Source organism: Staurois parvus, unplaced genomic scaffold (genome assembly GCF_062004578.1).
Source record: "Staurois parvus isolate SC_StPar_1 unplaced genomic scaffold, SC_StPar_1.0 ptg000295l, whole genome shotgun sequence".
NCBI lineage: Eukaryota > Metazoa > Chordata > Amphibia > Anura > Ranidae > Staurois > Staurois parvus.
In genome coordinates, this window is record NW_028318091.1 from 100307 (window position 1) to 113424 (window position 13118).

General features: G+C 44.7%; 1 protein-coding gene across 3 annotated transcripts in view; it reads left to right on the forward strand.

Annotated features, from left to right (window-relative positions):
- RTN4 (reticulon 4) overlaps nucleotides 1–12586 on the forward strand; it is a 77227-nt gene extending 64641 nt beyond the window's left edge. For all 3 annotated transcript variants that reach the window (XM_089682707.1, XM_089682708.1, XM_089682710.1), the window contains 4 exons: nucleotides 3679–3748; nucleotides 6508–6554; nucleotides 9923–9981; nucleotides 11509–12586. In XM_089682707.1, coding sequence (XP_089538833.1) covers nucleotides 3679–3748; nucleotides 6508–6554; nucleotides 9923–9981; nucleotides 11509–11551 — 219 coding nt within the window. In that variant the 3' untranslated portion in view covers nucleotides 11552–12586. The remainder of the gene's footprint in view (nucleotides 1–3678; nucleotides 3749–6507; nucleotides 6555–9922; nucleotides 9982–11508) is intronic.
- The last annotated feature ends 532 nt before the right edge of the window (nucleotides 12587–13118 follow it).

A 13118-nucleotide genomic window follows, 5' to 3' on the forward strand; every position in this document is an offset into this window, starting at 1 on the left:
GGTCAGGCACTGATGTCGGGGGAGGAGGCCTGGCTCTCAGTCTCCGCTCTAATTCATCCCAAAGGTGTTCTATGGGGTTGAGGTCAGGACTCTGTGCAGGCCAGTCAAGTTTCTCCACCCCAAACTCGCTCATCCATATCTTTTATGGACCTTGCTTTGTGCACTGGTGTGCAGTCATGTTGGAACAGGAAGGGGCCATCCCCAAACTCTTCCCACAAAGTTGGGAGCATGAAATTGTCCAAAATGTCTTGGTATGCTGACGCCTTTGAAGTTCCCTTCACTGGAACTAAGGGGCCCAGCGCAACCCCTGAAAAACAACCCCACACCGTAATCCCCCCTCCACCAAACTTTACACTTGGCACAATGCAGTCAGGCAAGTACCGTTCTATTGGTACTGCCAGACAGAGAAGCGCGATTCGTCACTCCAGAGAACACGTCTCCGCTGCTCTAGAGTCCAGTGGCGGCGTGCTTTACACCACGGCATCCGACAGTTTGCATTGCACTTGGTGATGTAAGGCTTGGATGCAGCTGCTCGGCCATGGAAACCCATTCCATGAAGCTCTCTACGCACTGTTGTTGTGCTAATCTAAAGGTTACACCAAGTTTGGAGGTCTTTAGCTTTTGACTCAGCAGACAGTTGGCGACTTGGTGGCTGAGTTGCTGCTGTTCCCAGTTGCTTCCACTTTACTAAACATTCCACGCTCAACTGTTAGTGGTATAACAGCCAGGAAATGTCACGGATGGACTTATTGCACAGGTGGCAATCTATCACGGGACCACGCTTGAATTCATTGAGCTCCTGAGAGCGACCCATTCTTTCACAGATGTTTGTAGAAGCAGTCTGTATGCCTAGGGGCTTTTCTATACCTGTGGCCATGGAGGGGATTGGAACACCTGAATCCAATGATTTTTGGAGGGCTTGCCCAATACTTTGGCAATATAGTGTATGTGTTGGGTAGTCGTATGTCTCATTGCAATCTGTTGAAGCAGATTAAGTGCAGTCCATGCTCCATCACCTTCTTCCCCAGCCAGAGAGGCAGGAGATTGATGGCTCTGAACATGGAAGCGCTCAGAGTTGAGCACCTCCGGTTCATACTTCCCAGGGGAGATCATCAAACAGATCTTGATTGCACACATTTACAAAAAAGTTGGTGTAATATCAGTTGTTGATCTCCTAAATATTTCACACGGTGACGTGTGAATGTTTCTGGCATGTACTCAGCTCTAAAGCCGCTTATTCTACAAACATAATTGGCACACTTCAACTACTTCATGGTCCTGTAATCTATTTTTGATAAAATTGTTCTCTGTGTTTTTCTGCCTCCATGTCTATGAGCTCCCGAACCTCTCCTCACCCTCGCTTCCATTTGTTTGGATTAAGCAGTGCACACTGTTTGCAGTTATGTACACTGCTCTGTGCAAATGTAAAAATTCCATAATCCATCTCAGGAGTGAACTAGAGAGGGAGGCTACGTTCCTACATACAGTACAATAAAGCGAACGTAGCCACCCTCTAACAGGAGCTGAATCACAGCAGCAAAAACAAAAAAGACATTCTGGAGGAGGATGAAGGTACCAGAGATTAGTGGTGACCAATTACAATTCCCATCCTTGCACAGTATAGAAGAGTGTACATGTTCACAAGAACTGTGCCACTCATCAGAAGGCAATCCTTGAGTTCCAGTCAATGGACTGTGTGAAAGCCTAAGAGGAGCATCCTGGGAGAATGGTGTGGTCTGCTGCAGGTAGGAGGGAGCATTTCCTCAGTCTCCCCCACCCCAGCGATAATCCGTTGCACTCCTGTAACATAGTAGCCTAGTACAGGGCTTAAAATTTCAAGTCCTGAGCTACTAGCCAGGCCTTAGAGTTACTCGCCACCAACAAACACACACAGAGACACCTGTACACACACACAGACATGTACAAACACACCTGTACACACACACAGACATGTACATACACAAACACATGCACACACAGAAACGTGTACACACACACACACACACACAGACACACACAGACACATGTATACACATAGGCACGTACAGACATGCATACACACAGATACATGTATATACACAGAAATACACACACATGTACATACAGACATGTACATACGTACACACACGTCACATGTACGTACATACACACATGTACATGCACACATGTAGACATAGACACATGTACAATTGTACATGCATACACAGACACACACTTGTCCATGTACACACACAACCAACCCCCCAATAAAAAGTTGCAGTACTTCGTTGTTCACGCACAGATCCAGGTACTGCACTCTAGGGGGAGGCAGAGAGCACAGCACACACTCCTTGCTTTGCTTTCACTGCGTTCAGCTATTGAGCAGTCTGACGGCTCGCAGTGCCAATGACAGATCCGGCCTGAGCTCCGAGCCTGCTCAGCAGACGGCCCTGTGGGACACACATACATTCACCCCCCACCATAATTTCCACTCGCCACTGGCGAGCAGGCAAGTGGAAATTTCAAGCCCTGGCCTAGTAACACAAGTGAGAAGCAGGGAGGCTGAAATGTGTGAGCGGTTTACCCCAGCCCAACATACATGTACCTGTTCAGATGCTGGGATTTACAGTGCTGTATATTAAACAGCCTATAGATGATTCTATTAAGAAATTGGCTTGATTTCCCCCATCAACACAGTCGGTGTTGGTGGAGGAATGCCTCTCACAGTGTTCTTCCTGTGGGGGGGGGGGGGTTGTGCGGCGTTGTGGGGTTTGTGGGAGAACTCTTATGATTACTGCCAGCAGCGATCACATGTTGTACCCAAGTCGATTGATGGTCAGCTGCAGTACAACCAGCCTGCCCATACATGGATCGAATCTTGGACGGTCCCTGCTGATTCAGCCATATTTCGATCCAGCTTTAGTCCTGGAAGGAATTTGTGACGCTGAACAAACATGACAACAGAATACAAGAGAGAAAGGAAGATGAGTCAGGAATATTGTAATCTGAGAAATTATACCTGTAAACGGCATACGGACAAATAACCAGCATTTATGTATTTTATGTGGACACATGGGGGTCTAGAAAATGTTCTCTATGCAGATAGGGAATGCATGATGGCCGCTAGATGGTGATGACTATATAGGACAGGAGTGTCAAACTGGCGGCCCTCCAGCTGTTGCCAAACTACAAGTCCCATGAGGCATTGCAAGATTGACAGTTACAAGCCTGACTCCCAAGGGCAGAGGCACGATGGGACTTGTAGTTTTGCCACAACTGGAGGGCCGCCAGTTTGACACCCCTGATATAGGAACTCCTATTTGGAATAATACAGGACGTTCTGTGTGGATAGATGTTACGTTTGTTTTATACATGGACCTCATAGGTTGGTTTTAAATGCATTTGACTTTTTTTTTTTTTTTTTTGTCATTTAAATTGTGTTCACTGTCCTAAATTTTTAAGGTTTTAGAAACCCTCAAAATTAATTCAAAGAGAAGAAATCAGTTGTGTGTCCGGTGTTAATGGCGGCTTGTGTCGCATGGTGTGATGGTTACTAATCGTGAAATACCATCCACTCCTCACATATTTTATGATATAAGAAGGCTGAATAGATCCGGGATGGTCTATGTGAGCCATAAATGTCATGTAAACTTGTGTCAGAATTGTACAATCCCCTGACCTGTTCTGTTCTGTGTTCAGTTTGCAGTGTTGATGTGGGTGTTCACCTATATCGGTGCCTTGTTCAATGGCCTGACCTTACTGATCCTGGGTGAGTAGAAATCTGCTTATGTATGTCTTGTGTCTGTATCGCGGCTGCTTACCATGCTGTTGTCTTAGGGCCATAGTCTCTCAGCTTGTCGGCCCCATTCCAGTCAGATTGTGGCATTTGGTCCCCTGTCACACTTGGCAGATTCTGCTCTGATCAGCTCATAGATCCCCTGCTGATTGGAGCAGAGCGGGCGGATGACATGTCTGTGTCCACTCCGTTTGTACAGAGAAGACACGGACATAGCCTGCTGTGCTCTATGGGCATGGGGGTAAACCGACTCCGCTGTCTACACAGACTACCCTCTGATCTGCCTGAATGGAAGAGGGCGGATCCCCTTCCATTGTTTTTAGGAGAAGGGCAGGTGTAAACGCACAAATCCATTTTACGCCCTCCTGTCCATAGGGATCAATGGACCTTCTGATCTGGTCCGCCTACAAAAATGATAGGCTGGCCATGTGAAAGGGGCCTTAATACTATAAATATGTTCTAGTATTAATATTATGGTACACATAAGAGAAGACCTCTGCTCATCATCCCACTTGGGGGAAATAAAACCGATTATTATGATATTGAATAGGCTGCTGCAGCATTTTCAGCTGGATGTGTCTCTTCAGTGTAACAATAGGGATTTATTGTCCGAAAAAAATGGCATCTTCTGTGTTCTTTATATAACATGATTTGTGAGGTGTTGGCGCTAAAATGCCTGAATCCTTACTAAGGCTCCATTCATATGGGGCCATTTGCCCCCATGTGAATGGAGCCTTAGTAAGGATTCAGGTCCCATGTGAATGGAGCCTTAGTAAGGATTCAGGCCCCATGTGAATGGAGTAAGGATTCAGGCCCCATGTGAATGGAGTAAGGATTCAGGCCCCACGTGAATGGAGTAAGCATTCAGGCCCCACGTGAATGGAGTAAGGATTCAGGCCCCACGTGAATGGAGTAAGGATTCAGGTCCCACGTGAATGGAGCCGGAGTAAGGATTCAGGTCCCACGTGAATGGAGCCGGAGTAAGGATTCAGGTCCCACGTGAATGGAGCCGGAGTAAGGATTCAGGTCCCACGTGAATGGAGCCGGAGTAAGGATTCAGGTCCCACGTGAATGGAGCCGGAGTAAGGATTCAGGTCCCACGTGAATGGAGCCGGAGTAAGGATTCAGGTCCCACGTGAATGGAGCCGGAGTAAGGATTCAGATCCCACGTGAATGGAGCCGGAGTAAGGATTCAGGTCCCACGTGAATGGAGCCGGAGTAAGGATTCAGGCATTTTAGAGCCAACACCTCACAAGTCATGTGGGAGACTCAGCGGGAACCCATGCGATTAGGTGCAGACGGGAAGCCCTATTAAAGCAATGGGAGCCTGACCACACTCTCAGCCATTCACAGCCATCCTTCTGTAATTGTTCATGCAGCAGTTACCTACAAAAAATCGGCCCTGGACAGTCTGCATCCTGGGCAGATCATCTGCAGGTAATCCCTGCATCAGTGATTACATGAGAATGACCGTGAAGATCTGTGAGCGCTGTCAGGATTCCATTACTTTTAAAGGGGCTTCCCGCCTGCACCTCTTTGCATGGGTCCCTGCTGAGTCTTCTATAGGTGATCACATGTGTGAGTTATGAAAACACGGACATAGGACATTGATTTTTGCTCCCTATGAGAGATAGTAAACACAGATTGGAGTGCAGAAAAAAAAATGGCAATTTCTATCTGCATGTTTTATTTAGTGCTTTATTCACCAAAATAGAAGTGTTGCACACAGCCACTTCCTTCCACAGCGCTGCTCCTCAGTCTGCTCCTCTTCATTACAGGGTTTTGTGTACATTTTTAGAACGATTTGTAACCTGAAACATTGGCACAAACGCTCTGAATAGTTTAGCGCACGCTAGCGGACATTAAATGGTAACTATGGATAGAGTGCTGAGGGATTAGATATCCACAAAAACCAGACAGAGGGTCCATGTCCCCGTTGGGGAGATTCACCCTCTCTATTTGTCCCGTTTACTGTTATCACTGAAGGTGAAGGAAAAGCCCAAATTTGGGAGGATGTCACCAGAACAGGAATAGAGGGAAAACTTTCAGTGAGGAGTCTAGTTGTAGTGACATCCAGGGATTCCCCCATTCCTCTCACTTCCTGTTTTGGCTTTGGGACAGGAAGTGAAGAGAAATTTCCCCAATGAGACACAAATGGTAAAAAAGAAAAAAAAACGGGTTATAACCCTCCCTTCCTTTGTCCAAAATAGGGGGGGGGGGGGGGGGGTTGGGGTTGCCTTTTAATTCTACTTTAACAGAAATTATTTTTAGCATGAATCGGTGCAACACGTGGAATGTGTGCGATGTCATTGTTATTTGGCGCATGAAAAATGCTGATATTTGCACTAAAACAATGACGTATTTTCCATTGTGAATCCCCCTATTTGTATATAATATTCCCCCTGGTCCAGCCTGCTTTGTTTCTTGTGCTTGGTAATATCTGTCTTGTATACAGGGGCAGGGTGTATTGCCCAGGGGCGGACTGACCATTTGGAAACTCGGGCACTGCTCGAGGGCCCGGGGTCAGTAGGGGGCCCCATGAGATGCCCCTGGTACCGTTTTCATAGGCTTTTTTGAGTTTGGGCAAGGACACAGGGGCCCCATGATCCCCTATTGCCTGGGGGCCCCATGAGTTGTCAGTCCGCCCATGGTCTTGCCCCTAATAACTAAACATTTCTGAGCCTAGAACTTCTCACCACTTTTGTCTGACTTTTTTTTTCCTTTTTTTCTAGCACTGATTTCCTTGTTCAGTATTCCTGTAGTTTATGAAAGACATCAGGTAAGTACGCCTGTTTATCATAAGTGCTCATAAAAATAATGGAATGTACCTAACTACATTGGTGATCGGAGGTTATGCTGAAGGTAACTTGCAGCTGACTCGTCCTTCACCCCTTTGCAGCAACTATGCGGCCCCTCGGGGGTGGGCCTTGACACCTAGAGGCTGCATGTTTCCGTACCCAAATGTGAATAGACCTGTGCCAAGGGCGCTCGCCCTGCATGCTCTTAGCACACTTACTGATTGCTACTTGCGATTAGGAGCTTTCTGGTCATGTGACTGCTGTGACAGCCCATCATGGCAGTTGCATGATCATAAACCCCGCCTCCTGGCATCAGAAACCTTTTAAAGGGCAGGGAGGCACAGAGTCAAGGGGTTAAGCTGACCATAGACGGGTGTTTTGTTTTTGTTTTTTTTTTGGTTTTTGTTTTTTTTTTTCCAACCAAAGGTGGATGAAGGAAACTTCACCCTTCAGGACATTGTATTCCAATAGTGGGACCCACCACTGTCAGAATGCACTGATCAATGCTGCAACTACTTCTTGGCTGACTTCTGACATATTTTATCAAACTATCGACTTCTGTTGAGAAGGGACAGCCACACCTTAATTGAACTATCCAAATTTCAATCACTGTATGGCCAGCCTTAGATGTGATGGCTGAACTAGTTTTTAATTTTTTTTTTTAGTCTTAGAACATTTTTAGCAAGTACAGAAAATACAGGTTGGTCCTGCCAAAATGCTGTGTCCTTGTCACTTCTGTGAGCTGAAAAGAAAGCAAACATCCTTTCTCTTACATATGTAAACTACTAATCCCATCAATCCATCATGTAATGGCAATTAACATCAGCAGGCATGTTTGATGTCCAGCCTATGTGCCAACCATGGTCTCCCCAATAGTTACAGTGGAGAAATGAGTGTAGCCATGAAGGGGATTAATCACAGGATTACTAGATTACAATAAAATGAAAATCCTGCTATGATGAAGGCCATCAGCCGAAACGCATAAGCTGTTGTATTCGGTTATCGCCGAGTAGCTAATAAAGACTCCTACACCTGGAGGTTTTGGGTTGCCAGCTGCTTATTTTTGCTTCTAAAATGAAAATGGGTTGAAAAAGCCAATGCAGGCTCCACATCTAATGACTGATCGCTGCAATATATTACATTTTTGTCTGGCAGAGAGACTTCGTCCTGATCTGTGCATTGAACCCGACTCCTGGATTCGCATAGAAATAGTGCAGCCAACCGCCTTTCATTCATGTGAGCAGGCTGTCTACATGGGGCTCTGCAGAATACCTGTGCATCCCGTGCAGATGAAGATGTTTCTTTGCACAGGTGTATGGGATTGGCACCCCTATGTGAACAGACCTTGGGGCAGGCAGTTTCGCACTGTCTGTTGCGGTCCCGCTATACTTTGGGTGGGTCAGCTGCACTTTCCCATAGACTTCTGTGACCTCAGAAAGCGCACCACAGATGCAGCATGCAGGAGTTTTTGTGCACTTTCTGAAAATCCACAGGACCCCATAGAAGTCTTTGGGAAAGTGCAGCTAACCCACATAAAAAAACTGGGGGTCATCTGCTTGTTCTGTGTGTCCAATCTAAGCATTGATAGCGTGATCTCTGTAACTTACAGTTGTGATGAGATAGCGATAACTTCAACCTCAGTTGGATACCACAGTCAGTGACTCAATCAGACTGACATCCTGTAGATCTTGTGAAGTTTATTCCATAAACTGAGAGAATCTTACAACAATGACCATTCGATAGGTCAAAAGAACATACAGTGTCTTGCTCCATGCCATGAGGCTAACTGCAATGCATCTCTGGGAAGGGGGAGGGCTATCTATGCAACATTAGCTAAATTAAAGGAAAGGGAGGAGCAGAGACAAAACACTGAAAACATTTAAAGGTATATGACAGACAATACGACAGTCATGTGAAACATGCCACAGATCTTTAACAGAAGCACAGCAGGGCAGTGCCACTAGGCCCCAGTCACATAATTGCATAGCAATTCTCATGCGATTTTGTATGCTGCATATGGCCAGCTCATTCACATGAATAGGCTTCCCTATGCATGTTGCCCGAAAAGAAGCTCTTCCTCCTTTTTGGGGTGATGAGCGTCACATGATTTTCAAGGGCTCAGTTTGCCATGCAGCTCTGTCGGGTGCCAATCACTGGAGCATCACATTGCATTTGTGTTGCCTTTAAGGATAATGACTCCAAAATGCTCATCTCACATTGTACAGCAAATTGGAACCGCAGACAGAATTGTGATTTCTGCTCACGATCCCAAATCACAAGATGTGAATAGGGCCTTAGAATTGCTGATGATTTTAGTAATATACTCCTTTCATGCTTTCTCCTGATGTTCTTCTCTTTTAACCCCCCTGGCGGTATTCCTGAGTGTAGTTCGGGGTAAAGTTTCAGCACCACAAGTGGTAACCCCGAGCTACACTCGGGAATACACTGCAGCGTTGCTCCGGGATCTCTTCTGCACTTACCTTGTCCTGCGCTCCCGCGATGTCCCTCCTGCAGTGTCCCCTGTAATGTCCTCCAGCCAATGCCGGCATCTGTCTTCTGGGTTCCGTTCCCTGCGACGTCGGGGGGGACGGAACTGGTGGGAAATTTGAAAATTGTAGAAGTGCTATTCCCTGAATTCACTAAAATCACATAGTATAACATTCCTGTATCAAACCATTTCACATACATTTTGTCCCGAGTGCTTTGTCCGGCGCCCTGCCTGCATTTTTACTGTTCTTTCTGCCTGGAAACATCCATGGCGTCCAAAAAGCGTCCCTTTTAGGTCAACAGCGGTTTTAGACCGGCTAGAGAACAGCGATAGTAAATTAGAACCACTTGCAGAATTGAGTGATAATAATTCGTGTGGGAAATTCGTCATCAGACACTGAAAACGATTTTGCAACTTTGCTCAGCGATGTGAGAACTTGGCGCTATATTTCACATTTCAGTGTTTTTGGTTTGATTATATTATTGAATTAAATTCTATTTTTTATGATTATTAAATTATAATTTATGATTTCGTGTTTCAAATTTTATCATATCTGGAATGTTTACTAGACTTTTGTTCGGAAAGATTTCAGTGAGTTATTCCTAAAAATTACAGGCCTACAATAAAAAAAAAACATATTTCCAGGCAAAAAAAAATGTACCGATTTGAGCACAGAAATAGTGACATAATCAGACCGCTGGGGAGGCTACCAATTCCTTCCTTAAGATGTTGTGATGCTGTATAGGATAGAAATGGAGAAGCTGAGTTCTTTGTATTGGCAAATGATGAATGTCCTGAATAGTTTATGCCGGTCTTCCCACCATCTTTGTTTTCTAAGACGATTATTGTTTTCTTTTGCAGACTCAAGTGGATCACTATTTAGCGCTCATAAGCAAGAATGTTAACAATGTAAAAGACTTGTAAGTGTTCTTTGTGCTTTAGTTGTGTAATGTCAGCTTTTGTCATCTTCTGTGTGGCACGGCCCTGATAGGACTGGAGGATTTTTTAGATTCATAAGATAGTGACCGGCTTATATAAAGAACATGATTTTTGTGAATTGATCTCACTTAGGGCCCATTCACATCTAGGTGTTGCATGTGGTGGTGTGTTTGTTAACCACCTCCCGTCCAGCCCATGTATATAAACGGCCAGACGGTGGCAGTGCAGGGTCGGGTGGCCATTTATAACCTGCCTCACCGCTCCCTGCATGTGCGCGCTCCCTGGGAGCGTGCAGCACCGCGATCCGCTGCCCGCTGTGTCCTCCGGACACAGTGGGGTTTATTTACTAAAGCTGGAGAGTCCAAAATCAGACTCCCTTCTGCATAGAAACCAATCAGCTTCTAACCTCAGCTTGTTCAATGAAGCTTTGGCAATGAAACCTGGAAGCTGATTGGTTTCTATGCAGAAGGGAGTCTGATTTTGGACTCTCCAGCTTTAGTAACTAAACCCAAGTGGAACACCGATCGTTGTACGGGATCTCTGTGCGAGGTCCCGATCATGTGATCACTGATTGTGATCATTCATAGATTTCACACGTAGTAAGCAATGATGTCAGAAGTGACATCTTGCTTACTACTCTTCATGCGATCACTGATTGGCCAATCAGTGATCACATGAAGAGTAGTAAGCAAGATGTCACTTCTGACATCATTGCTTACTACGTGTGAAATCTGTGAATGATCAGAGATCATATGGTACAAGGCTATTCACAACAGCCTTGTACCATGTGACAAGAGGTGACCAATCACAGCACACAGTATTTCTCAATGGCTGCAAGAATGCAGCCAGAGAGAAGGAGAAATGATTGCTTTTACAGCCTTTGGTCCCATTTAATGCTTCAGCATACAGACACCCATGTGTAATTTGGAGGGATTTCCACAACCCTTCGACCATGTGCACATCATCCTTGTTACATAGTTAGTCTGGCTGAAAAAAGACAAAAGTCCATCCAGTTCAACCATAAAAAAAAAAAAAGTTATAATCCTATACCCACAGTTGATCCAGAGGAAGGCAAAAAACCCAGCAAAGCATGAGTTGCTCCTGCAGGGGAAAAAAATTCCTTCCTGATCCCCCGAGAGGCAAATCGGATATTCCCTGGATCAACTTTACCTATAAATGTTATATCCAGTTATATTCTGTGTATCCAAGAAAGAATCCAGGACTTTTTTGAAGCAATCCACTTGTATCTGGGGTGGTTTGCAGACTTTGGACAGGCAAGACGTGCTATTTTTTTAGTAAGGTGTTCTACAGTTATCAGAAGATGACTTGTGTCCTCCATCTACCCTGTTATTAATGTACGGTTTTCTCCATCTACCCTGTTATTAATGTACGGTTTTCTCCATCTACCCTGTTATTAATGTACGGTTTTCTCCATCTACCCTGTTATTAATGTACGGTTTTCTCCATCTACCCTGTTATTAATGTACGGTTTTCTTTCCCTTGCACAGGATCCTGGCTAAAGTCCCCGGACTGAAACGCAAAACCGATTAACTGCTACTAAAAAAAAAAAAAAAAAAAAAGTCAAGTTTGCCGCAGATACCAATAGGAGCCTCGGAATTTGAGCGCTGTGTATTTGGATGACTTGGGGTGGGTCAGGGGAAGACCAGCCTTGACATTGCAGTGCATTTTCTCAGATCTCTACTTTTATTTTAATATATTTTTTTTTTTTTTTCTGCAACGCAGTGTTTAAGGATCGAAACAACCGTTTTACTGCCATGTGTTTCATTCTGAGTATTGTAAGCTGCTATGTATGGGTTTGAAACTATTTTCTGTTTCTTCTCCTGTGTGAAGCACTGTTTAATACAGAACTTTATTTGTTTTATAGCATGCTGTATATTGTGCTTCCGAAGTAGTCTTACTGCGCTTTCATGGGCATAATGTTAATCAATTCTTGCACTGTGTATGAAGAGTAAGTTATATTTGGTGGCCCTTCAGCGTAGAACGGAAGCCGCGGCACACCCAACGGCTCCTCTGCCCTGAACGAGCTGCCGAACAAAAACCCCCCTCGTGATCATACCCAGAGACAACACGGCTTCTGTTCGGTATGATGGTAGCTCTATCTCGTGATTTTATCGTTTTATCAGTTGCCAATATCTATAGTGTTTTCAGAGAGCCTAGCCTCCCACAGTGCTTTTTTTTTTTATTTTTAGGATTTAAATGACATTCTAACTGCTAGCTCCATAGCACATACACCTAAAGACAAAAATCTATTTCTAGGAACACTATTGTCTGTTTAATGAACAGTTATGTATACCAATATAGGAACTTACACGTCGTCGCTCAGTAGTTGGGTTTGCACAACCACATTTACAGTCACTTGAACCTTCTGTGGACCGAGTACTAAAAACGCTGCAAATTTTTGTTTTAAGAGAAAAAAAAGAATAAAAAAAAAAAAGTCAAATCTCGTTGCCAGAACGTAAAGCGTTACCCAGCTGCAGGAATGTGCTGAAGCAAGTCTTTGGAATGCATTGTGATATGTAATAAAACCAACAAAAAACAAGTATCAATAAAGCTTGTAGACCTTAACTTGTTTAAATGTTATCGCGGACTCTTCTTTATGCGGCGCTGCTGTGCGCATGGCTTTCTGCTGGGGACATGGTGCTGCTATAGGGAGTGGTGAACCGAAATGAAAATTCTGCTGCCGAAACCGAAAATTCAGAATGCATGTGGCCGAAAATCAAAATGTATGTGGGGGTGGGGAGGCTCAGATTTAAAAAATTTAAATTTTTTTTTTAACTTTAATGTTTATTTTTATTTATTTAACTTATGATTTTATTACTATCACTTTGGGGACCAATAGTGATTTGCATGTGAGTGACAGGTCCTCTTTGTAGGGGGCAGTTTGTGTAAGGAGGGGGCAGGAGAGGAGTAGTGTATAAAGAGGGAGCAGTGTAGACACTGGGGTTCCCTCACTGGATGCCCCAACGTCACTTTTTAAATGTAATTACTGGCTCCCCCCACTATAGCTCCAAGAATGAGCTGTCATTCTCCATACCACTAAAGGAAACTAAGGGGTGGGGTCACTAGGTGACCCCAGCCCCTTAGTAGCAGGGTAAAA